This window comes from Crocuta crocuta, unplaced genomic scaffold (genome assembly GCF_008692635.1).
Source record: "Crocuta crocuta isolate KB4526 unplaced genomic scaffold, BGI_CrCroc_1.0 scaffold3, whole genome shotgun sequence".
Classification (NCBI taxonomy): Eukaryota; Metazoa; Chordata; class Mammalia; order Carnivora; family Hyaenidae; genus Crocuta; species Crocuta crocuta.
Genome location: NW_027529934.1, coordinates 751,484 through 778,589, shown reverse-complemented (window position 1 = coordinate 778,589; position 27,106 = coordinate 751,484). Strand labels below are relative to the sequence as shown.

General features: G+C 42.4%; 1 protein-coding gene across 1 annotated transcript; it reads right to left on the bottom strand.

Moving 5' to 3' along the window:
• On the bottom strand, positions 1 to 23,353 carry UTP25 (UTP25 small subunit processome component). Its single transcript, XM_077763354.1, has 11 exons — positions 23,021 to 23,353; positions 22,051 to 22,090; positions 20,504 to 20,753; positions 18,503 to 18,664; positions 16,878 to 16,966; positions 13,100 to 13,319; positions 11,040 to 11,242; positions 9,494 to 9,676; positions 9,245 to 9,357; positions 8,203 to 8,448; positions 1 to 580 (listed from the first exon to the last, which is right to left on the bottom strand). Exons 1-11 carry the CDS (start codon positions 23,125 to 23,127, stop codon positions 337 to 339), a joined length of 1,857 nt encoding a protein of 618 aa, XP_077619480.1. The 5' UTR covers positions 23,128 to 23,353; the 3' UTR covers positions 1 to 336.
• Positions 23,354 to 27,106: the final 3,753 nt, after the last annotated feature.

Sequence of the window (27,106 nt, the reverse complement as noted above, 5' to 3'; positions counted from 1 at the left end):
TGAAAGAATTTACCAAGTGTAATAAATTAGAGAATAAAATAACAATAGAAGAATTTATGGCTTACAAAAAGTTTCACAAGGAGAATTTTTTCCTTCTATCAACTTCTCACAGTTCTATGAGGCCCCTTCTGATCTGAAAGATATGCCCAAACTTTGGTTTACACTGAACTTTTCAGGGACGCATGACCTGAAAAGAAAGAAGAATCTGGTATGATGCTGCCTGGTGCTCCTTCCTGTAGTAGTCCTTCTCTTGCATAAGTGATCAGAATTGGGTCCAAGTGGCACAGAATCAAGCATTATGTGTCAGGCCAATACCAATTCCTGTCCAAGAAGTTCTCATCTTTCTCCAGTAATGAAGAGGTGGACGTTCTTCTTGGACTGAAGCATCTGCGCGGCCCGCTCCACGCCAACCACAGCAGCCAACCTCTGGGCATCGAACTTGGAGTAGAGGACAGTGCAAGTCCAGGTGGCTTCCTCCCCTCTGCTGGTGGCTCTCAGCATGTTACAGACTTCACTGTAGAAGTGGGGATATGTTGGCAGTTCATAGAAAATCAGGTTCCTGATCCCTTTTATGGTATACCTATTAGAAGGGGAAAGAGAGGCTATATCTACTGGAGAAAATTTATGCAAAAGCTACCGAAGAGAGTTCGACAGGCGCATAGCTCACGCTCCGCTCCATGCTCAAGGAGGAAGATAATGGCCAGCCATCCAACAGACCAAAGGTTATTTTAATTTGAATTCCTAATGTTTGGCTTAAGATAGTGATAAAATAAATTTGCATTTCTTGAGCCTACTCTGGGTGTTCCAAGGTAGGGTGGGGAAGAACAGAAGGCTAGGAGTAAAGATCTGTCACAGAAATTTTTAAAAGTAAACAGTTACAACTTAACATTATCCTTATTATAATCAGGCAAAACAGAATGTTCTGTAATGGCAGTGAGGTTGGACCCAATACGTAAAATAAACCGCATAGACTGTAAAGGCATTTGCATTGGTCTTTTCTTGTCACTCTGCAGACGTGGTAACTCCACGGCAGATGTCCCACATTCACCCATTTACAGAATCCTGCCTGAGGACCCATCAGGCATTATGGAAAAGCAATTAGTTTCAACAGCTCGTGCACTTCCTCCCCTGCTTCATTTCTGTACACAGTTGTGGGGGGGGGGGGCCCGGGATGCAGACCCTAGGGACTCACCCTATGGTTCGGGTCCAGGTCAATTATTCCCTCTAGGGCCCCATAACAAAAGATTTTACAGTTGACAAGGTTCTGATTTTTCCTGCTAAAGCCCTCTCATACACTGCTGATATTAGACTCACTTGGGAATTCTACTTTATTCACAGAGGATCCGCTTTCTTTGTCTTCTTATCCCACGGATTGTCCTGATCTCTCTTGAGACCCTCGTCTTCCAAATGGTAACTGCGATCCACTACTTGGTTCACTTTTCAACATTACCACCATAAAGAAGGCATTCCAATGGCTAATGAACTTGAGTACACTGTTCTACCTCACTAGTTATCAAAACAAACAAAAGCAAATACTGAGTTCCACTTCTGCTTTATACGTAGAAAACTCAAGAGAGCCCTGCTTCCACACTATCCAGAAAAACCCAGATAACCTACGTTCTTTTTCTTGAGCCTAGGCAGCACACGTCACAAGGCGACCTGGTGAACTGATTCAATGGTGTACTGGTTTATGTTTAATAATTGGTTCTCGGGGGGAAGAGAGGGTGCTGATTTGAAGCAATCGCCAGTTTCTGTGGTGTAAATACTCCCACCGTGGCCAATTTCAAGCTACCAATGTTCTGTTGCTAAACTTGGGAGTTGGGAAGAGATGGGCAACCAGATCTCATGAGCCAGCCCACCACTGACTGAATTCCAGAGTGACAAACCCCTCTGAAAAGACAGGACATGTGAACGACTTTACTCCTGGCAGAGCACAGATGGAAGAGGACAGCTGCCAAGAACATGGGTAGCAAGAAAACAGCTATACAAATTCTTAAAGGGCAAGCGTAGGCCTGTGTGACAGTTCAGAATCCCTAGGATTGGTGGACATTCCGTTAGCTCACATTCACTCTGAGTTCTCTTCCCTAGGCCTCCACTGGGGGTCCTGGAGAAAAAAGTAGGAGGCAAGGCAGAAGATCTGAGAGAGACTCCTTGGTGCAGATATGAAACCTCACTCACTTCCCAGACCCATATCTATATGAAGTAAAAGTCTGAAAGTGCTGAGAGAGGGGCAAAGACCAAGTGCTGGGGCTGGGGCATTAAAGCCCCACCCCTGCTTCTACACCACAAGACTTACACCTGGTAAAAAGCAACAGCAGACTGTCCCTGGGGAAAGAGCAGAAAATCCATTCAGCCCCAGATCCTACACTGACATAAGCACAAGTCTGCCACCACCGTGGGAAAAGCAGGAAGCTCTTTCCTACCAAGATCCCTTACAGACTCCAGGTGGGGCTGGCTGCCACAGAGTGCGCTGCAGGAATGCTGACCAGGCACCAGCTCCACAGCCCAGGATTAACAGGGCCCACCTCACACCCAACCACACCGACAGAACCCTAACCCCACCCAAGCTGTGCAGGGAATAACAAGCAAGAGCAGCCTGCTGCTGCAGAGGGGGTTCAAGTGGAGAGAGACCCCTCCTCTGTCCCAGGGGCACAGGGCTGGATGAAATTGAGAGAAGATGGACCCTGAGGAAAGACCCGCCGGCACCCCAAGCTCCACGCTAAGCACTGTCTGCTAGAGGAATGTGAAGTTTGTGGCGCATGGACGCTTAGCTACAGTAATAACCAAATCCTGACTTGATTCACAACTCCCACACGAGTGGCCTGAAAACTAAGAGGTATGCCTGGCTATAAGTACTACGGATCTCAACCTCTACATTCAACTCACAATTACAAACAAATATATGAAAAAGCAAGAAAAAGACATTAAAACACTAAGGTATCATTTTGGCTATCAAGTCATTGGCAACACATGGGGTAATAGGCTAATGGACTATAAATTATTGTGTATTTTGGGGAGGGGGAGAGAAGATATGGCGAAGACAGAGGAAGCGAGTAAGTAGCAATGTATAATAAATTTTTCATTGTATAGTTTTGGAGCTAATAAGTTTTCCTCTCTAAATTTATCCTAATGAAATATCCAGACAGCTATGCTACCAACTCTGCATATGGATGTTCTTGGCATTGTTGTATATAAACAGCAGAACAAATTTTTTTAAGAATCTATATACCCATTAAAAGGGAACTGAGCTACTTATATAGCCATACAACATACTACGTACCATTTAAAAGGACACAATACACACCTCATAGATTACTTATGAATAGAAAAGGCACCATCACAATGAAGAGATCTAGCAGATACACTTTGACCAAGTGATTACACTTAATATCACCAAAAATGATATAAACTGACATTATGTGCCTCTTAATAACAGTGGAATGTATACAATACCCTTTACGAAGAGCTCTTACCAAAAGAGGTTTAATCTAGTCAGTAATTCTGAATTTCACTGCACTATGAATCATCTGTTTGCTTGTGTGCTTGAAATATCTATGCTTCGGCCCCGTCTGCAAACACAGGGATTTAATTGGTACTGGGGTATGCCTTGGGTATCTGGATCTTTAAAAGCTCCCCAAGGGGATTCTAATGTACAGCAAAGTCTGGGAACCACTGGTCTAAATAATAAAAAAAAATCAATTACACAATCCAGACTTTGGGACATTCTACAAGAAATTGGATTGGACTCTTCAAAAAATGCCAAAGAAAAATAAGTAAGAATTATTTTAGATCAAGGTTTCTTAAGCTCCACACTACTGACCTATTGAACCTGATAATTGTTAGGGGCTAACCTCTGCACTCTAGGGCATCCAGAAGCATCCTAGCCTCAATCCACTAGAAGCACGAGACCATTTCTGACTACCAAAAACGTCTCCAGGGGGCACCCGGGTGGCTCAGTCAGTTGAGTGTCTGACGTTGGCTCAGGTCATTATCTCAGGGTTTGTGGGTTTGAGCCCCACATCAGGCTCTGTGCTGACAGCTAGCTCAGAGCCTGGAGCTTGCTTCGGATTCTGTATCTCCCTCTCTCTCTGACTCTCCCTTGCTCACACGGTCTCTCTCTCTCTCAGAAATAAAAACATTAAAAAAAAAATGTCTCCAGGAAGAAAACTGCCCCCAGCTGAGAACTACTAAGCCCCGGCTGAGAACTACTAAGATAGACTAAAGAAACATTAACCAAATGTAATGTATGATCCTTAACTGAATCCTGGATTACAAGGTGAAACAGCTATAATGATCATCGTAGGAACAAGGAAAATTTGAATATGGACTATATATCAGATGACATTACTATAATAATATCAAGTGGTATGATAACAGTATTGTAGTTAGATAAAATACTATTCTTGTTTTTAGGAGCTACATGCTGAAAGATTTAGGGGTTCATTGACAGGAAGACCCTGCACTTGTTTATAAATGGTTCAGAAAGGAAAAATAAGATGTGAATGGACAGAGAGAGGGAAAGACAGTGAACAGGGGTGCGTGCAAATACGGCAAAATGCTAACAGCTGGTGAAGTCCAAGCAAAAGGAGTTATAGATGTTCACTATTACAGTCTTAAAATTTCCTGTGAAATGAAACCTTTCCAAATAAAAAATTGGGGGAAGGGAGGACATGATAGAGCCATATATGTGAACTTAAAAATGCACCCATGATATACAAATACATATGCCAAAGTGTTAACATATTAAAACTCTTTTTCAGTAAGCACATAAATCACATAAAAGAAAAAAATCTCAACAAGTACAGTAGAATCCCAATTTAGTTTTTAAAAAAAAGTGTGTATGTCTGTGTAGGTGCACAGTGTGCACATTTGTACATGTGCACATATTTTTCACATAAAAAAAAGACACACCAAAATGGCTATTAATATCAGGGCAGTGAGATTCCATTTTCTTTTTTTCAGCCTAGATTATCCAACTTCTCTACGATAATTGTATAACATTCTTAGAATCAGAGTACTTATAAAACAACAAAACCAATTCCATAAGTGTTGTATTTAAAAACTAAGAAAGTCTTTCTCAGTTTCAATCTCCCACAATAGACTAGGTATCTCCTGGAAATAGTGACTGTGGTGAAGGCCTCTTCAGAGGGACAGTTACTGTTGATTCTCCATAATCTTCAGCATCCCTTCCCCTCCCTTATTCCTCCCTTTTACAGGTTTTGGGTCTTAAGTGACCCCTAGCAATATGACAGAATGGCTGGATGGGAACTTTAACTAAGGACAAAAGACATTCCAGATGTCTACCTCACCTCCCAACTGCGAAAGATAAATGAGGCACCCACGGCTGATTTGAAAGGCTGGCTCCTCCACATTGTCTATACACAGGGTCTGCTACTTCCAGACCTAGGGATTCTCATGTAAGGGCTGTGGGTACTCAGAAATACGCCGGCATGCCTGGGTAGCTCTGTCGGTTAAGGGTCTGACTTAGGCTCAGGTCATGACCTCATGGTTCGTGAGTCTGAGCCCCATGTCAGGCTCTATGCTGACAGCTTGGAGCCTGGAGCCTGCTTTGGATTCTGGGTCTCCTTCTCTCTCTGCTCCTTCCCTCTCTTTTTGCCTCTCCCCTGCTCATGCTCTCTCTCAAAAATAAACATTAAAAAAAAAAAAGGCCCAGCAGCCTTTTCCAACCCCATAAATCCCATCTCCAGAGTTTCTGGCTGTGCCCTGGTTGAGAATTCTCCCTGCTGTGGCACCCCAGTGATAAAGCTCACAGAAAGGGCAGTGAAGCACCCCATCTTCAGCTGGGCCACCATGACCAAAGGCCTGTCCAATCCTAAGATTCAACTGGTTTCATGCCCCAATAAATAATGAATTATCTTCAGGTTAAAAATGTTCTGCTAGCTCACAAAAAAGCAGTGATATTTCTAACACTGCCTACTTCCATAGAGAATATAAATACAGAATTTCAGAGCTGCATACTAAAGTTTAGCATGTGTGTACCTTTCCCAAGGTCAAATCAAATCACAAAGGCATTGCAGATATCACTTTGGTGACCTTTCAAGCAAAAAAATCTAGAGTTGGAAACTTTGAGAAAATTAGCAGGTACAGAACACTGAAGCACATTATTTTTCTAGTCATCTTCAGTGCAGGACAGGATAAACCCCTAAACCTGGTCCAGGGTGTAAAGCAAGTGGTACATGCTTGATTTGTCTTTATAGTGATTCGGGGGCAAAAACAGTTTGGTACATCCAGTGGTGTAAGCCAGCGGACTGTGCTGCTCTTAAAACATCATGCCCTCTCCTTGAAAAGCTGCTATTTGAGAGCGGTCTTCCCCCAGCTTAATTCATACTCGTTATAGACCATCATACTGGGAAACTGTCCAATTCATCCACTTCACTTAAAAGGCTTGCTGTCATGTGTCAAGATGATAGAAAACTAAGGGCTCTTAAGACCTGCCGAGTGCAATCTCCCCTAAAATATCACTTTCCAATGTGAATGAAAACAACAACTTATTAGAACAAAGCAAATAATGATGCCAATATTCATCAGCACTCTTTGGCCAAACAGCCCTGTGTGGGTGGCCAAGAATGGAGCCCAGGGAACACAAACGTAGCCATTTCTCCTCTCTCCACTCACAGATCACCTCATCAGAATACCCAAAGAGGTCATGTCATGTCATTTCAGCCCTGGTGGGCTGCTAGAGTCCTCCCTCCCCATCTTGGTAACAAAAACATGTCTGCGGGCGGGGCGCCTGGGTGGCTCAGTTGGTTAAGCGTACGACTTCGGCTCAGGTCATGATCTCGCGGTTTGTGGGTTCAAGCCTCGCGTCGGGCTCTGTGCTGACAGCTAGCTCAGAGCCTGGAGCCTATTTCAGATTCTGTATCTCCCTCTCTCTCTCTCTGACCTTCCCCTGCTCACACTTCTCTCTCTTTCAGAAATAAATAAAACATTAAAAAAAATTTAAAAAAAAAAAAGAACACATCTGGGAAGCACATCCTAACATAAGCATAAACTAAAAAGCAAAGCAACGCCAATGTGTATCATCAAATATGCTCTAAAGCCTAGAAGACTCTCTGAGAAAAAGTGGCCTTCAGCAGTATATGTGACTGAGAAGTAATCAAACAGTAAAGGCAAAACATAAATTCACTGAACATTATTGCAAATCAGGAAAGAAGAGATAATAGGATGCAACTTTCCATCTCTCTATAGATAAGGGTTTTAAAAAGGGCTTTTCATTTGGCAGCAGACAGATGTGGCAATACAACAAAATACCTGACTTCTAGGGGCATAAAAGGTTGCAAGCAGTAACAGAAAGTGAAACATTACTAACACTCTAATTAGAATTTTTGAAAAAAGGCCAGTCAAGGGGCACCTGGGTAGCTCAGTCGGTTAAGCGTCTGATCTCATGATTCAGGTCAGGTCATGATCTTGTGGTTCGTGAGTTCAAGCTCCACGCTGGGCTCTGTGCTGACAGCTCAGAGCTTGGAGCCTGCTTCAGATTCTGTGTCTCCCTCTCTCTGCCCCTCACCCACCACCTCTCAAAAATAAGTAAACCTTAAAATTTTTTTTAAAGGTCCAACTTGTTTTGTCAAAATCACATCGTGGGGAAGCAAAGCAAATTCTGAAATCATTAAATATTCAACTGTAAGCCCATTACCATTTGCCTCCTGCAAACAAGGGGCCCCTCAGTCCTGGACTCCTTGGTTAGGAAGTGTGTGTGTACCCCGTCAAGACACACTGGAACTTTCTGAACACTGACCTTGTGCTCTGCCTCTGCCTCCATGGACCACACAGTCCCTGACATTTTGCTTGTACTTCCATGACAGGTCCCCCTCCTTCCGACAGTCACTTCAACTGTGCTATCTAGTCTTGTTCAACTCAGTCATGTCTTTCTTGAGGTATACAAACCACAGCTACAAGAAGTATCCCCGAGGGCAGTGTAGACCCACTCCAGATCCACACACAGATTATACTCTAGTCATTCATTTGTTTCTACGTTTTCCAACTATGCCCATTTTGGGAGAAAGTCAACCAACCAACCAAGAAGAGCCTGTCCAGTTCCAAAACTCTCTGGCTCCTCTACAAAAGGTGGACTGAAGAGGACCTTACACCGCAAAGCCTACCATGCACTCAGAAGTAGGCCATGATGTGCACTGCATTTTCCCCTCCTGAGAGGACACTCAAAACCTGGTACTACTTTACCTTTTGTAGAAATGGAAGCGCTCTGTGAGGAGCAAAAACTGCTTCTCTCCTTGAAGGAAGAAGTGTCTGGCCCTGGAGACGCCAGACTTCGGGGTGTACTCGCAGATGTGAGTGAAGTTCAGTTCTTCCTTCTTGAAGTAATTTCGGAGACGCACAAAGTCAAAGTAGGAGGGGACATAGATGAACGTGTGAGACATGACTGCGTCACGATACTGAGGCAAAATCTTGTTCACAAAAAAGTTAAACCTGATTGGGAAAAGCAAAGAGCAAAGTCAATGATCTAGAGATTAGCCCTCAGTGTCACCACTAACTGGATTACCCTGGGTAAGTCACAATCTCCTTCTACCTCCCCAAAAAGGCCAATATGGCTTACCTCATCCCAAAGAGATTATATAAGAATAAAAAAATTAGTGCTAACGCTATTCATTGTAACAGATAGATGTGATGCCAGTATATCTCAGGGAATTATTCTAGAAGTACACATGCACACCACTCATTCATGCATTCATTTGTTCTGTTGTCAATCAATCAACAAATCATCACTGAACAACTCCCATGAGTCCCTTGACCAACACAGTGAGGAAACAGGAAAAATACAGAGAGAATTAAACACACTGGAACCTTTATGTTTGCAGGAAGTAAAAGGTGAAGGGCTTAGAGTTGAATATTTAAAGGTTTCAGTGTTTGCTTCTGGGCATTAGTTCTTACCCTGAAGGGCTTGAAACTAAGTTGTTGACATGAAACTCTCTGCAGCATTAAGCAGTGTAATGTAATTAGGAAATGTCCCAGTCTGATGGGAAGGCTCCCGATCTGCACTAATAATGCTGCCACCAACCAGCTGGGGAACTAGGACAAGGCACTGTTCCTCTCTGGGCTTCAGTTTCCTCTTCTGTCAATGATGATCGGGTTCAATTACCTCATCTCATTTGGTAAACGGTAATCAGTAAAATCAACATAAAGTCCAGTTCTAAGTTCATATGCCGACGCCAAATTCCTCTCTCTGACCCCCAAGTGTCCAATGGGACCAGGAAGGGACAGGTACCTGTCATCAATCACTGAAGCTAGGTTTTCAGCTTCCATCCTCTGGAAGACATGTGGAAGCTGCACCAGGACATGGCTGATGGAGCCTGTCATTGGGACATTCTTCACAGCCACCTGTCGGGAGTCAATGAGAGTGTCAGGAGGCCGGCAATGCCCACTGCTGACCAAAGGCCAACTTCTCTTTATGCCTCATAACCTAAACAGTACACGGTGCCCCAGGGAGACCCAGAGAAACATGGAGAGCGCCCACCTGGCCTTGCAGATTGACACAGTACTTGTTGAACACGGAGTTGATCTGGGCATCCTGCAGGGCCCCAAAAAGCAGTGTCTGGCGATAATACTTGGACCAATTATTGAGACTCCACATCCTTACTCGAGAGAAGTCCACCCCATGTGAATCCAACGGCAGTAGGTTCATGTGGTTCATCAAATGCTTTGAACAGAAATAACACTACCATTAATCTTTATCCTGGATATACCTGCTGGGCACTGCTAAGCATTTTATAAACCTATCTTATTAACCCCATGGGGTATATACAAATCAACTTCTAAATTACACCAGAAAAATCGAGGCTCAGATGGGTGTGAACTGCCCAGTTAGGTGAACACCGCCAACAGGAAGGTAAGCTAAAACTGGCTACCTCTTGCATCTTTCAGAAAGGATCAAAATGCTACCTACAGGAATATTCCTTTAAAAGGAACTTCAGAAATGCTACCGTAATCCCAGACTTGGGTAAGAGAAATGACATGGAAAAGAGAGCTATTATTCTTCAACGATTAGTCCTCACACGTTAGGAGATCCCCCAGAGCCACCGCCTGCTTTTCCCTCAAAATAAAAAATATGACTCAATCATCAACATGCCTTTTCTATCTTTATTATATCCTCACCTGGAAATCTATAGTAATGGATAACAAGTACTATAAATGTATTCCCTCTTTTATGAGTAAATGCTTCCCTTTATCTACCCCAACCTTCCTACAAGCCCTGGGATTACAGAAGCGAGTCCTCATATGCCTATAAAAACCAAACCTATGGTTCTGTGATAAAGGCTGTTACAAAGGAAAAATGGGACAACACCAAAGTATGTAGGGAAGGAGAACAAAATTACAGCCTAAGTTACAGCAAGAAGATAAAAACCTCCTACATTTCTCTGTAAAACAAGATCACACATGAGCAATGTTTCCTATTTCCTCTGAAGGCCAAACAAGAAAAAAATGAGCATAAATGGTAAGAAGAATTATGTTAGGTAAACACGTTCCTGGTTAAAATGAACCAACCTACCAAACAGCCACACTCAAGTGTGGTCACTCACAGAAGTGACCTTTCGAGGGAAGAAATCTTTGCTAGAGATATGAAAATACGGATAAGAGTTTTTATTTAATTTCTTTAATTATTGACCAATCTGTGGGTAGAAAAGGGGGCAAAAGGCTTTTTCAAACTGGAAAATGTGAAACATTTCCATGTCCAAACTGAGTTCTCATTTTGCCTTAAATAACACTTTAAGAGTTAAACCAATGGGGCGCCTGGGTGGCTCAGTCGATAAGAGTGTCTGACTTCAGCTCATGTCATGATCTCATAGTCTGTGGGCTCAAGCCCCATGTAGAGCTTTGTGCTGACAGTGCGGAGCCTGCTTCATATTATATTCTTTGTCTTTGTCTCCCTACCTCTCCCCCTCCCCCACTCACATGCATCCTATCAAAAATAAATATTAAAAAAAATAAAGACTTAAACCACCGAGCTTCCTCTCTCCCTATATGTGAACTTTGTCACTCTAAATGTAAATGACCACCATTACCAGGACATGCTCCCAGTTCTGCATCAGGTAAATGTCAGCTTGATCAATGATGAGAAGCTCAATAGAAGACAAAAAGTCAAAATCTCTCTTCTTCTCTCCTTCTCCACCAATGATGGTCCTCAAGCCCAGCGGGGAGGCAATGAGGATGTCGGAGGAGTAAAAGGGGGCATAGAGTCGGATGCTCCTCTGAAGGATTGCCACTCCTACACAAAACAGCCAAGTGCACATCAGTTCATTAGTTCCCACCAAGCCATTAGCTTTCACCCTCTGATGCACGTTGTACCTTCACATCTTTCGCCTTAGTACGTAACCATGTTCAAACTGCTTTACTTACTAAAATAATAACAAGCATCCCTCCCTGAGTCTATGGTCCCATCTAGCTCTTGTTCTCTTCTTTTCCTTTAGGGTCAAACCACTCCGGAGGATGGTCTGCCCTTAGAAATCTCCCACTCATTCCTCAATGCATTGCAGTCTGGCTCCTTTCTCAGCATTCCACTGAAATGACTCCTGCCAAGGTCAGTAACTCAATGCCACTTTGTTTCTTGTCACAAATGCATAAAGCAGCATGTTGAACACATCTTCCTTGAAATGTTCTTTTCCTCACTGGTGGTATCAATTTCTTTTAACACTCACTTCCACTTCTATGCCTGACCTGGCCCATATCTATCTTTCCAGATCCAAACAGCTCTTTCACAAATCCCTGATTTGGCTCTAAGTTCTACTTTCACTCTATAAAGTATATGGATAATAAATGGGCAAATTTATTCACCAACCACAACTGTAACATCACCTCCGCAAAGATCTGTACTTCCAGCCCACATCTCTTTCCTGAGCTCAAAACTGACATATCAGCAGCTTGCAGGACACTTTCACATGTTTAAAACTACACATCAACTCTCGGGGCACCTGGGTGGCTCAGTCGATTGGGTGGCCAACTTTGGCTCAGGTCATGATCTCACGGTTTGTGGGTTTGAGCCCCACATCAGCCTCGGCCAACAGCTCGGAGCCTGAACCCTCTTTGGATTCTGTGTCTCCCTCTTTCTCTGTCCCTCCCCTGCTCATGCTCTGTCTCTCAAAAATAAATAAACATTAAAGAAAAAAAAGTAAAACTAAACATCACCTGTTGTCCCGCTGTACCTGACACTCCAGCCCTGCTGAAATCTATATACATCTTGGGTCTCGCCTGGCTTGTTCACCCTAAGGCCTCTGCACATGCAGTTTCCTGTCTGAAACCTTTTGCTCCATGCTGACCACCCCTTTGTAACTTTCTATGAATGGCAGCCACAGGAGGCCTTCCTAACTATCCTGTCCTCATCCGGAGTACAGAAATTGCTTTAAACACTCCCAGAACATCCACTGCATCCTCTGATTAGTACTCATCGTTATCATTCTGTATTGTTTTCCCATGAGGCTGGATTTCCTTAGCAATAGGAACCGTAACTTTAATTTCTATGTCCCTAGTTTCCTAACAGTACCTGGCACACAATAGATACTTAATAAATGTTTGCCGAATGAGCTTATGTGACTAATGAAAATTTCCATAAGAACATTACTCTATTAATATACAAGCAACCAAGTAAATGGGAGTTGAACGAAAGACAAGCAAATATGTAACAAGTCGGGTGGCAGTTGGTAAGTCCTGAGTGGAGACAATTCAGGGGTAGGCACTCCACATGGCCAGTAGGAGGGAAGCCCACCATTATGCACAGACACTCAGTTTATTCAGCCTCCCCTGAGAGGCCCACTCAGCTCGCATCATTTCCAACTCCCCTGTAGCATCAACTACTAGCTATGGGTATGCTGAGACATTTCTGTTGTAAATGTACACGTGTCTTTATATAGAGCTTCAGAGATGCTCCACCCTTAGGCAAGCATCCGCCCCATTGGCCAAGCAAAACTCTCTTCCCTGGCAGACAAGATGTCTCGAACGTACCCTAGCCCTGTTAGGAGGACATCTCAAACCACTGAGAGAATGCCTAATTCCAGGCTTCTAGCCTCTGGCCATGAGAACCTCACACTATAGGTCCCTTGGGGTCTGAGTTCTGATGAGGAAGAATTACCGATCCGAAAGTGGTCATCGATGTTGCCTACAAACACAGCTTCATAATCCTCAGGCCTCTTCAGGTTGGGTGGTCTCTCCTCAGGATCAGAGCCATACTCTCCCTTAAACCTCTTTTTGTTGCTCACGATTATCTTCTTCTTGCTGTCACCCTCGAGGAGGCTGATGAAGAGCTGGACCACCCGCAGAGCAGCTTCCCGGAAGGGCACCACTATCAGCACCTGTGGAGGAAGCCACAGCAGGCTTGGTGGGACCAGGGGAAGGATCGGCAGCTGCAGGTCAGCCTGCTGAGGACATGCAGCTGACCAACCCTCTGTAGAGCAGCAGCCTCTGAAAGGGCTGAGCCCTAGATCACCCCTTTTGTACAGGACCTGGCTTAGTACTAGAAGCTGAGCACCTCTCATATCCACAGTACCATGTCTTGTGGACTTTAAGCTCATGGCCCCACAGGAGGCAATTCTCAACCAGAATGTGGAAATACCTTTCAGGATTAAGTCAATGCCTATAACAGCTGCCCACTAGCAAAACCCAATATAAACATACAAGTGGCAAGGAACGTTAGTCATTTCTATCTTTCATAGAACTTTAGTATTTTTACCCATAAGCTCCAAAGGATAAACACCGAGTAAATAAATGAATTAGATGTAATAAGTAGAGAACAAATAAAGCTGGTAAGGAAAAGGATTAATGAATCACCACTTTTCTAGAATGTTCTCTAGTACCTTTTTCAGAAATGATGATGAAACACTTCTGAAATAATATATTTCAATGGGAAATATAGGACTTAGTTTTCCAAACATTTCCAAAAATGCTTAAAGTTATAACTGCTGAGAACGAAAACAGAATATGCTTGATAAATGATAAATTTCTAACTAGCCTTCTGTAAATATCAACAACGTAAACAGCCCACCAGATGACACAATTCATCAAATTCTAGATGTGCTTCACTATTAATCTGCCTCATTCTTCTCTAAGACTCTAAATGGAAACAGATAAATCTATAATACTTGTGTCCAAAACTCAGACAGTTCCCCAGAAAGGGAAGCAGCACATCTGGAGAGGTGTCGTGATTCAGACTGGTGTGGTGCAGCAGTGAGGGCCCAAGACTGAAGAGGGCCACGTTACTGTCCTAGCAGCCACACCACGTAAGCATCCAGGTTTCAGTTTCTCCAGCTTTCAAGTAGAGGGCTGGACCAAGAAATGTCTAAGATGCACTACCGTACTAAACCCTAGAATCTTATTAATGACATTTTTTTAACTTTTTTTTTTAAATTTATTTCTGAGAGAGAGGAAGAGAGAGAGACAGCGTGAACAGGGGAGGGTTAGAGAGAGGGGGAGATATAGAATCTGAAACGGGCTCCAGGCTCTGAGCTGTCAGCACAGAGCCGGACACAGGGCTCGAAGCCACAAACCGTGAGATCATGACCTAAGCCGAAGTCGGACGCTCAACCGACTGAGCCACCCAGGCACCCCAGAATCTTATTAAACTCAGAAAAACAATCTAAAAAATCTTTTTAGATTCTTCAATATGGAGGGATATAGGCTAAAGTGGTATAGGAAATGGACAAGACGTAGCCATTCAATATGAGTAATGTGGGCACAACTAACACGCATTTCCTACCAAAGCCCCCAGATCAACTGGAACTTGGGCTTAGGAACCCACATAAATGCAAACATTTTAGGCGGCAATAACTTACATAATGGAAAAATAGGAATTTCTGTTTTCCAAGGTTTACATATGTGTGTGGCTCAGTGAAGAGAAACCTTGGTTCTCATCCCATCTCTGCTACTTCAGTATCCCTGGTCCTCATTAGCGAGGTCCTCTATGAATCTGGGTCTCTGTCTGTAGCTTTAACACCCAGGGATTGGATAAAAGGCTTACTAAGGTTCCATCCAGCTGTGACAATCACAAAGAGATCTATAATGGAGTGTCATTTACACATGTTCAGGGTTATCTTTAAGGAAAACTATCAAGAAGTACCTGTGACTCACAAGTTTCCAGTTGAATCCACAAATCCACAGTTAAAAACAGTCCACTGAGCTGTCTACTATATGGCTCTGACACTACCTGGTCCATCTAATGTGCTCACTCCTGGGCTCACTCATTATTCCAATATTCACATCATTAAAATACCCGAGTACCTGCTAAGTGCCAGGCACGTATATGGCAGTGCCTCACAGCCTCCTTCTTGTGAACAAAGTTNCAACAATAAGTTTATTTATTTTTAAGTTTATTTCTTTATTTTGGGGGAGAGAGCGGACTTCTGCATGATAGTGGGGGTGTGGCAGAGAGAGGGGGAAAGGATCCCAAGCAGGCTCTGCACTATATCTCACAAATTGTGAGATCATGACCTGAGCCAAAATCAACAGTGAGACACTTAACTGACTGAGCCACCCAGGCATCAATATTGGATCTATGCACCAACGACTGGGATGAATCTCCAGGGAATTATGCAAAGTGAAAAAGGCCAATCTGTAGGATTCTTCTTTTTTTTTTTCTTTTAATGTTTATTTATTTTGAGAGAGAGAGACAGAGACAGAGACAGAGTGCGTGCACACAAGGGAGGTGCAGAGAGAGAAGAGAGAGAATCCCAAGCAGACTCCATGCTGCCAGCACAGAGCCCCACACAGGGCTCAATCTCACAAACCATGAGATCCTGACCTGAGTCAAAATCAAGAGTTAGATGCGTAACTGATTGAGCCACCCAGGTACCCCAGGGTTCTTTTCACATAACACTTTTGAAATGACAAAATTGTAGAATGGAGAACAGACAGGGATTCCCAAGGATTAGAAATTGGGGGGAGGAAGGGAGGTGTGGTTTTAAAAGGGCAAGAGGGAAAAAGAGAGATCTTTATAGTGCTGAAAATGTTCTGCGTCTTAACTTTGGTGGTGGACAGGGGGACTTAACATGGGGCAGAACTACACACACACACACACACAAAAGACTAGGAGCAAAATNGATCTTTATAGTGCTGAAAATGTTCTGCGTCTTAACTTTGGTGGTGGACGGGGGGACTTAACACGGGGCAGAACTACACACACACACAAAAGAGTAGGAGCAAAACTGGGGAAAGCTGAATAAGACAGAAGAGCATGTCAATGCCAATTTCCTGGCCCTGATACTGTATCACAGTTTTGCAAGATGTTATCATTGGGGGAAAGTGGGCAAAGGGCATGAGGGATGTCTTTTATTTCTTACAATTGCATCTATAATTATTATCTCAATAAAAATTTCAATTAAGAAAGGATGACCAGTTCTTATAAACAGCATTAGCTAGTGAGCAACAAAAAACACAAAGAAGTAAAAACTGCTCTACATCTGGGTAACTGAGTTGTGAATGTATCTCACGTATTTCAAACAAATAGCAGCAGTGGCTATTGTTTTATTCAACACATCTATGTATCAGTCAGTAAACTAAATTACTTCACCTTGAAATAAGCATTACTGCCGCCCTCTAACAGGTGAGAACCTCGAAGGTCAAAAAGGTAGCTTAACTTGCCTTAGGTTATGCGACAGCACCTCTCAGATGCTGGTCTAAACCCTGGTGTACCTACCTCCAAAGCCACTCTTCTCTGGCTCCCACACTCCAGCTTCCCTGGGCCTTTCTAGCCACCCCTGCCCCCCCTAGGCTCTCCCAGCCTTCCTAGGTCATGCTCCCCTGTCAAGCCATCTACCACCAGCATGTATCGACATCAGGGGAGGCCCCCCAAAACCCAAGACCATTGCTTTACTTGGAGCTTTACTTCCTTTGTGACTGGATGGCCAAGCAACACTTACTTTTAGCTGGTGAGTAGTTTTGGAATTTGTGGCAACAGCTTGAATTTCTTTTTCTTTCAGTTCTTTGTTCACGTGTTGTAGAAATGGATCTAATTCAGAAATCCAGAATGTCAGAACACTTGGAGAAAACAGGTATTTTTTTTGGTCTTCCCTCTAAATGACACATACTTTTTCACTATGTTAACTCATCCTCTCCCCCATCTATTTTCCCCACCCTCTCTCCCAGCTCAGACGTTTCTAACGGATTTCCTTTCCTAAAGCACTTCTCTAATCGCTTTACTTCCCAGCTCAAAACCCTTGAAGAAACCTCTCAGTCTGAAATGTGGGGCACTGCAGGAGGTACACCTCCCATCTACCTTTCCAATGTAATTTTTGAATTATACGGCCCTCAAACTCTTCTGCCACTGTGGGGTTCCTTCCTTTGATTAAAAATCCTATCCTTTCCTTCACCTCATTTTTGTATGTCCGAATACTAATGTTTAATGTTATGTCCTGACTCACAATAAATATTTCCCTGGAGCCTACTGTGCCAGGCTGAGTGCTGGTTCCACTAACAGGCCATCCTGTGCCCTACAGACAGCACCCCCCCCTCCCCCCCATGCCTACCAATCCACTGCAACGCATATAAGTGCAGTCTGGTCTCATACAGTAGATGGTAAGCTCCCTGACAGCAGGTTCCATGTCTGATTTATCTCACATTGCAGGACACAAAGAAATGCTCCACACTCAACTGAATTGAACAAATGATCCAAATGGTAGCACCTGTACTCGGGCTTATCTTCAGTCCTCTGAGCTCCTACCCAAACTTGTCTTCTGGTCCCACTCCAAAAAGCTGGGGCACCTGGGTGGCTCAGTCAGTTAAACGTCTGACTCTCGCTTTCAGCTCAGGTCATGATCTCGAAGTTTGTGAGATCTAGTGCAGAGCTTGCTTGGGATTCTTTTGACCTCTCTCTCTCTGTCCCTCCCCCACGGGGAGGCAACGGGGCAGAAAAGGGCAGTCAGAACAAAGAAGGAGACCAACCTGACTTGTCCGCCAGGCACAGGCTGAGAAAGTGGAGCTGAGAGAGACAGCAGAGACCTGCCTACACCTACCATAGGCAGGCCTTGTCCAAGTCACTCCCACTGGGACAGAGGCATAACCAAGAGGCTGAGAGACCGGAGAGACAGGATGGGGCTTTCTGGCCTCTAAGGGGCCAATCATATTAGCCAGTCCTGAGTCTTACGTATCTGGAAAATTCCTGCTCCAATTACAAAGAACAAGTGAAGGGTAAAGAGAAAAGCGTAAAATATTTTTCTCCTTTCTCTTCTTTCTCTGCTTAGGGAGGAAATCAGAGGTCTTCCCCTGACCCCAACCGTGGCGACACGGGACCTGGGGAACTGGCCATCCCTACACTTACTTGTAGGCTGTTTGTCCTACTGAAGAGCCTCCTGATCCCCGACACTGCCCAGCCACTGAAAACCACAAAATGCCTTCGAGAAGTTACTTCTTTCCAGCTCTAGATGGAGCTGCTAACCTGTTTTTATTGTTGCTCATGCCAGTAACTAGAGATTTAACGTGGTGTGCTAGCTCACAACCTCCATGGTAAGCTCCTGGTGAAATCAAATAACACACACTGTGCTCTGACCTTGTGATACGTTCAGACAACACGTGCCTCCACTTTCCTCTTCAAGAAAATTGGTTTCCAGGCTGAAAAGTGACTCATGTTTTGCGTCTGTAAACTCCTCGGGGGACTCTTGTGATGTGCCAAGTGGCCCATCCCCATTGTTTCCCTCAGGGTCAGCAGGACCTATCGTTTTGAGAAACATTTTATACAATTATTTATCCATAAATATAATTATACTTCCGTGGACCAGTAAAATTTAAGTCCTTAGCCTAAATCAACACTGATGTTCATTACTATTATTTACATTAAAACAAATTCAGGTGGAAGGCTTAAGTTTCAAAATTAAGCCTGACTACTGACCTCCTTCCAGCTCTAGGAATTTACTGTAAGATGATAACTGGACAAAACACACTAAGATGGACACGTAAGGATGTTTAACGCAGCACTGACAATGACCAGAAATAACTAGGAAAATTGATTTTACCCTTTTCTATCAATGGAGCATTAATTCAGTTATCACATATCACTTACAATGAAATACTGTGTAATTAAGAAGCTAATATGGATCCACAATTATTCATGGAGAAAAGGACTGTGGTATTCTATTAAAGAAAAAAAGTAAATTACAGAAGTGTATGAGACCATTATGAGTGTATATACACTGTACATACTTGTACTCACACTTATATCCATAAAAAACTAATTTGGAAGGTTACATAAAATGCGAAGGTGTTCATCCCAAAGTAGTAGAGATAAATGTTAAATATATGACCCTCTTAAATTTTTAAAGTATATATTACTTTTATAATTAAAAAAAACTCACAAAATTTTCATTTTTAAAAATCTAAAACAGGATTTTTAATAAAAAGCCCCCTAAGTCTGAGGCAATAAATTTTATCCCAGTAAAACTGATGAATTAAAATACTACAAATGATGAATGACACCTCAGAAAAATACAGCTGTAACGAAAATAGGCCTTAAGACAGTGAGATATAAAAAGCTACTTAGATACACTGACAATGGGATATTATTCCAATACAAATTCGAGTAGTATGAATTTCTAATACATGAACGACATGATTAAACCACAAAAACATGAAGAGCCAAAGCAGCCAGACCCAATAGGGTACATACTGTATGCTTCTATTTAAATGAATTTCTAGAGCAGGTAAAACTAATCTGTAGTGAAAGAAAGCGGGTGGTGATTGCCTGATGCCAGAAGGGGAAACGGACTATAAATGGACAAGAAGACATGTTTTGGGAAGTGTTGGAAATGTTCTCAACCTTGATTTTGGTGAGGATAACACAGGTGTATACATTTGTCAAACTCCAAGTTGTATACTTAAGATGGGTACACCTGTTTGTATGTAAATCATACTTCAATAAAGTTGGTTTTAAAGCTATAAGAAAAAAGTCACCCAGAAGTCGGAGTGAGAGCATTCCTTCAAACTTCCTGTCTCAGCTGCTCTCTGCAGCCTTCCCCCATTTATACCAACAGCATGCAACCACTGGGCCCTACAAGCAGCTGTCACGTACAACTCTGCTGCTTGAAAATGGTGTATTTTTATGTCTGTCTTCTACTAAATCTGGTTTCTCTAAGGGAGGGACAACGATCTCTTTAAGACCGTCACAAAAACATAATTATTATGTCCCCTTTCCTCTGAATCAAAAAAAACTATTTGTAAAAAATAAATAAATAAATAAAAAGTATATTTTTAAATATAAAAAAATAAAATAAAATAAAATTAGGCAAGGAGGGGTAGTTTAATGAGAAAAAAAAAACAACTTTAACTGAAGTTAAATGAAAGACCTGGAAATTATAAGCAAAAATACTACTTCTGCATTTTTCTGGCCAGAGGGTCCTGTGTTTTCATCGGATTCTCAAAGAAACCACTGAAGCAACAAGGTTAGGGGGTCTCTGCTTTGGGTCCACGTGCTTTCACCCAACTCACACAGTAAGGGCACTGTGCCCTTGAGGCCATCTGTCCCAACAAAGAGGATGAGCCCACACCAGACACTTACTCTCCTGCACTTCGGCAGACCCTGCTGCTGTCCCTTCGTCCACACTGACATCGCTATCACCATCATCATCGTCCATTTCTGCCTCATCTTCAGCACTTTCTTCTTCTTCTTCTTCTTCTTCTTCTTCCTCCTCCTCCTCCTCCTCCTCGGAAACATTCTTTAATGTGGCGAGTAGTTTGTGGTACCCAGAAACTTGTTCTGGTTCGCTCTCGGCTTCACTTTCAGAACCTGAAGTATCTGAACTCTCTGACTAAAAGGAAAATGGGAATTTTTGAAACAGAAACATTATTATTCTTGTTTCCACCCTATGATTGTTATCATCAGACCAAAAGTATAACAAGTTCAGACTTTCATAAAATTAGCTTTTCTCTAAACATGCAATTCTATCTATTCAAGCATGTCCAGCATCTAAGTTTTTTTTTTTTAATTTATTTTTGAGAGACAGAGAGAGACAACGAGAGCAGGGGAGGGTCAGAGAGAAAGGGAGATACAGAATCTGAAGCAGGCTCCAGGCTCTGAGCTAGCTGTCAGCACAGAGCCTGATGCAGGGCTCGAACCCATGAACCGTGAGATCATGACCTGAACCGAAGTTGGATGCTTAACCGAATGAGCCACCTAGGTGCCCCAACAAAGTTATTTTAAAAAGCTAGTCTNAAAACTGAGGACAGATGGATGTGGGGGGGAGGGGGGATGGGCATGGAGGAGGACACTTGTGGGGATGAGCACTGAGTGTTATGTGGAAACTAATTTGACAATAAACTATTTGTAAAAAAAAAAAAAAGCTAGTCTGGCTATGATTCTAGAATTTTTTTTTATCTTCTTTGAACTGCTAATGTTCCACTTGGGAAGAAAGCTGACTAAAAGCAAAGCTTTAGATTATAATCAGAACGAAACATTTTTTTATAATTTTTTTAATGTTTACTTATTTTTGAGAGAGACAGAGCATGAGCAGGGGAGAAGCAGAGAGGGAGGCAGATAATCAAAAGCAGGCTCCAGGCTCTGAGCTGTTAGCACAGAGCCTGAGGTGGGGCTGGAACTCAGGAATCACAAGATCATGAACTGAGCTGAAGTCAGACGTTAACCGACTGAGCCACCCAGGCGCCACAGAAGGAGAACTAATCTGTGTGTCAGATATTTGGCACATTGAAAAGAATGACAGGAAAATTACAATACGACAAAAGAATTTAGTGGGTTGTTTTTTTTTTAGTTTGTTGTAATGAATTAGGACCTCTGTTCAGTTTGCAGTTTGTGGCTCCTTTTATGTTAAGTGAACAAGATACTCCTTTAGGATTCACCAAGAGCCCTCTGGTGAGCCTCCCTAACAGGTTCGAACAGGCTAATTTCTCAGGAGTTTTGAACTCTGGTTACTATATTAGTTATCACAATGGCATTTTAACAGACATCTGCATTCAAAACACACACTACTAAAATAATAGCTTACGTCTAAAATCGAAAGGAGTAGAAATGTAGCCAGACTTAGTTATTATTATACATAATCTGAAAACAACCCAGAGCCCACTAGTATAAAAAAAAACATAAAGCATTACCGGTTGATAAATCTGTGGTTTTGCCTCCTTTCCTGAAACCCTGAGAAGAAACAAGTAATGTTAAACTCTACTTGCATGTACAACTAGTAAAAAGTCTACTAATACAACTTTATTTTATTTTACTTTATTTTATTTGAGAGAGAGAGAGAGACAGAGAGAGCACGCGCAGGGGAGAGGGGGAGAGAGGGGGTCTTAAGCAGGCTCCATGCTCAGCATAGAGCCCATGCAAGGCTCGATCCCACCACCAGAACAGAAATCAAGAGTTGAACGCTCAACGAACTGAGCCACCCAGGTGCCCGCAATGACACAACTTTAAATGAAAAAGGCAGAATATACCATTATAAATACATAACTATAGTCATGTAAAAACTATGTACGCTCTTGAACAGGGATTCTAAGAATGTAACAAACTGATAATAATTGACAAATGAAAAGTTTAACAACGTCACGATGACAAACACAGTACCTGGCTCTCATCCGAAAGAAGCTTCAATTTAGCAAATAAGAAACCTTTTCTAGCACATTTCTTAATTACAGTGTCCCCAAGTGCTGATGTGGCGGCCCGAGGTGGAGGGACGGGTGAGATCGTCGCTGAGAGTCTGGACACTCAATGGAAACAACTACCGATACACCGGTTTCCTCAAGGTAACGCGATAAATCAGTGATGTCGAAGGGCCCAAGCAATTCTTTAAAAACCCCAAACATCAAAATCAATCTTAGAAAACCCCTGACAGTACAAAAACAGACTCCCCCCCCCACCAAGGGGCGTGCGGTCTAGCACAAAGCTAAGGGCTCAACAAAAGGCAGGAAGACCCACTAAGAGTCCCATCTCAGGCGGGATGCCGCCGGAATCCTCCAAGGCCGCCGGGAAAGTGCGGGGGGTCGCCGTGTCCGGATCCCCAGGGAGACCGGCGGACCCAACCCGGGAAAAGCCACGGCCACCGCGGGTCCCGGCAGTGCCCCTCCATACCTGTCGTAGAAGGGATGCTCCTCGCCGAAATCCCGAAGATGCTTCTTCTGTTTTTTAGTCAGGGTGTTAAGCAGCTGGCTCTGGCTCCGGCTCCCGCGTTTGCCCATAGCAAAAACGTCAAGGTCGCCCACCTTCAAGAGCCGCGTTTCCCACCTGGAATTTGTCTCCACTCACTCACGCGAGGTCGCTCACGGCGCTTTACGGCGGAAGCAGGTTGCCGTAAAGCAGAGCCGTTTAAAGTCGCGGTTGTACGACAGGCGTTAGAACTTCCTGGTCTCGAATGCGCCCTCTAGCGAGACTCTTTGGAAGTACATGCCCATACGCCTATTTGTTCTCTGATATTGCAGATGAGGAAACTGATGCGCTTAGTAAACGTTAAACATATTATAAACGTTATAATATAATAATAATAATAATAAAACGTTACACATTAGCAAAAGAGGCTGGGGAACTTCGATGCCACCACAGGCTTTTTACCCACTAGGGTCAGCCACCTGCATATGCTCTATCAAGAACGGGGACATAAGGCTGAGATACCAGCCCTCGCCCGATACTCTTGTTTTGTGAAAGTATTGAAAGAGCCCCTAGGAATAAATCTATTCCTACATTCATCATGTTACAAGAGCAGAAACATACCCAGTGAGTAAAGTGACTTTCCTAAAATCACCCAGAGTCAATGTTAGAGAAGACCATAAAACTCGAGGGTCTCAAAATGGAACTTGGGCAAAGGGAATGGAAAACTTTTTTAAGGTGGTGTGATCGTTCTATGTCTTGATGGTGGCAGTTTTTACACCCTGTACACGATTACCAAAATTAAACTATACATTTAAAATTGGTGAGTTTTAATGTATGTAAATTATAACCTCAATAGTAAAGAGGAGAAAACACAAAACAGAAGTAGACTCCGTGCTTCAGGAACAGGCACAGGTGTACAGGGCTTCTGGAATTCACAGGATAAACACAGCACCGTTTTTTCCCCTAATGATAATACAATACCATGTTCTAGAAAAACAAAGTGCTAAATCATAGATTGCAGAATTCCTCTGGATATTTAAGGTAAAACAGGAGCCATCAAAGAGAGTGTTCCCTTAGCTCTGCTATTATGGGCGCTTCTGTGGGAAAAGTTGAGCTTTGACTAATACCATGTCTCTCATGGGGAAAATGTACTAGAAATACTAGAATCGTATTCTTGGTTCTAGTGACCATCTACTGCTCCTAATTAGATTCTGGGAGGTTGGGGTGGGGTAGGGAGGGCAGCGGAAGGCCTACCAAGAAAATGTGAAAACAGCCAGTGGTGTCAGCAGCTGGCCCAGCCAAAGAAACCATAAACAAACACACATCTGTCTTCTGTCTAATTTCCAAGATAAAAGGTATACTTATGTCAACAAAAGGCTGTTTGCAAAGTGTCATCATATATTTTAAGGCACTAACCACAGTATAATCTGGCTGTAACAATAAAGTCATACTTTATTTTCCCTCCCACCCTGTCCAGAGTGCTCCAGCTTCTCTCCCCAGCGGCAACCTGTTTCTTGGTGTTCTTCCAGAGATCTTCTATAAAAAGCTATACTCTGGAGCAGTTGAGATGACTCCATACTGTCTCCTGGTTTCCACATCCTTGTGGTCTTGTGGACAGGTCTAGACTGTTCTCGGGTTCAGGCAAAATTGTGCCTCGCCCCACCCAAACAGTCTCATCACTGGCTCATTAGACAATGAAAAAAGACTCCGTCTTATCCTAAAAATATACTAGCTTTTAACAACGTAAAAGGGGACCCTTTGTGAAATTTTAACTTGAGAATCCAAAATTTAAACATTTTTTTCATGCCTCCAGTGAAAGTTCTCCTAGTAAAAACCCACACAAAGAAGATGCATGAGCCAACTAGTGAAGGCTTTGGGAAAATCGTAATAAAGGCCAAATTTTTTCTCCTTTCTTCTTCCCACACTCAGCCTTTACTTTTCCCTCCTCCAAGGTTTTCTCTAACGTTTATCCTAAAGCATTCAGTATTTTCAGGGTAAAGACATTTCAGGAAATAATCTTTTAAGTAGTGTGGAGATTAATGGATTAACGTAACTTTTCCCAGGATATTTGCAATTCCCCAGACACTCCCTAGGATACTGATCTCAAAAGGTGGGAGAGAAATGGCTGTCCCTCAGGACAAGAATATCAGAATATTTAGGAAGGTTAACACCTTTAAAAGAAAAAAACTTTCTCTTTGATAAATTTCAAGTCTATACAAAAGCAGACAAAATGGTATAATGCACTCCCACGTACCTCATTTCTCAGCTTCAACAATTGCCAACACAAGGCCATCTATTTTTTTTTAAATAGTTTGTCAAGTTGGTTTCCATATAACACCCAGTGCTCATCCCCACAAGTGCCCTCCTCCATGCCTATCACCCCCCNCTTTGGAGAAGTGTCTGTTCATATATTCTGCCCATTTCTTCACTGGATTGTTTTTTGGGTGTGGAGTTTGGTGAGTTCCTTATAGATTTTGGATACTAGCCAACACAAGGACATCTTATTTCATACATGCACCCGTCCATTGCCTCTGACCTCCCCAGCCCCACATTATTTTTTTTTAATTTTCCCCCACATTATTTTTGAAGCAAATCCCAGACATCATATTATTTCATCTGTAAATATTTTAGTATGCATTTTGACAAGATAAGGATTCTTTCTTTAAAAACAGCCACCAATGCACTTGTGGGGATGAGCACTGGGTGTTATATGGAAACCAACTTGACAATAAACTATTTGTAAAAAAATAATAATAATAATAAATAAATAAATAAAATAAAAACAGCCACCAAAGTATTTCACCTAAAATGATAACCATTATTTAATAATATTATGTACCTAATTTATTTAAATTTCTCATTGTTTCATAAATGCCATCCTTTTTTTCTTTACACTTTGTTGGTTTAATGTCTTCTGCTGTTCTTATATTTCTTGCAGATAGGTTGCTGAGTCTAGAACTTTGATCAGACGTCATTATAGTTAGTGTTTTATACTTCCTACAGGAGGCATATAATGTGATTTTCTATTATTTGTGATGCTACCAGCCATTAGTGCTTAATGTCTAAATTTATTAATTCATTAGAGATTGCATTCCAATTCTATCACAGGGGTGATATCCTAGTTCTGTTATTTCTTCCTCCCTTGCTAAACTATTTCTATGAAGACAAACTTCTCCCTTATCTAAACTTTGGCTACACAGAGGTACAATTTATATAGGAAAGGCAGAATAAATGGTTGATTTTCTCCATTTACAAATTTTCAACACAAGGAGTCAATTCGCTATTTTCTAATGGTGATTAATCAAGTGTTTGTTTTTACTTTTAGTATCATTATGAACTCATTGAGTTACTCAAATTGATGTGTTTTCCTCTCTTGTATACATTATGGTATATATGGCTTGAAAGAGATTATTTGATATATACCTATTTTAAGAGATGAATAAACAAACCACTTTCTAATGTAAGCTACAAAAAGTTAGCAGGGGTCTATTTCAGATTCTCATGGGGGGGGTGGGAATTAGGAGGTGAGTGGGTGTGAGAGTGTATGATTTGAGGCTAGACATCAGATACTGAAGATATTTAAGTTTTGAAACTAATGTGATAACTTATGTAATAACAAGGGCACATGGATTCAAGATACATTGATAGGGAGCCATATGTAATCCAAAGGTTTGCCTTTCTAATGATAGAAGTTCAGACATCCAGCTACTTATTTGGGAGGGTCCTGGGGAAAGTTCTTATGCACAATCATACATTTATCTCCTCTCCTCTAGAGGGCTTAAATTAGGCAGTTTCCTACACATAAAACCAGTTCCTCTACCACATGTATACATACATACATGTCTATATACACCCCAAAGAATTCCAGCCTTTCCCTGAGATTGCTGGTAGAAATTAGTATCTCACTATCCTTGTAATAAAATGAGTTTATTTATTTAAAAATATACATATACTAAACACCATGTGCCCGGTGTTATGCTAGCTGAGGCTCAGAGAAAGAAGGAGATCCACACTGGCCTCTTAAAAAGGAGTTTGCAGTCTTGTTTAGATATGGATAAGTATGAAGATCAT

Coding starts and splice junctions, on each gene's coding strand:
- UTP25 (XM_077763354.1), bottom strand. CDS start 23,127: ATGGGCAAACGCGGGAGCCGGAGCCAGAGCCAGCTGCTTAACACCCTG. Junction 18,665..20,503: donor GTCTGCCGAAGTGCAGGAGA/GTAAGTGTCTGG, acceptor TCAAAACGATAG/GTCCTGCTGACCCTGAGGGA. Junction 8,449..9,244: donor GCTTCAGTGATTGATGACAG/GTACCTGTCCCT, acceptor TTTCCCAATCAG/GTTTAACTTTTTTGTGAACA.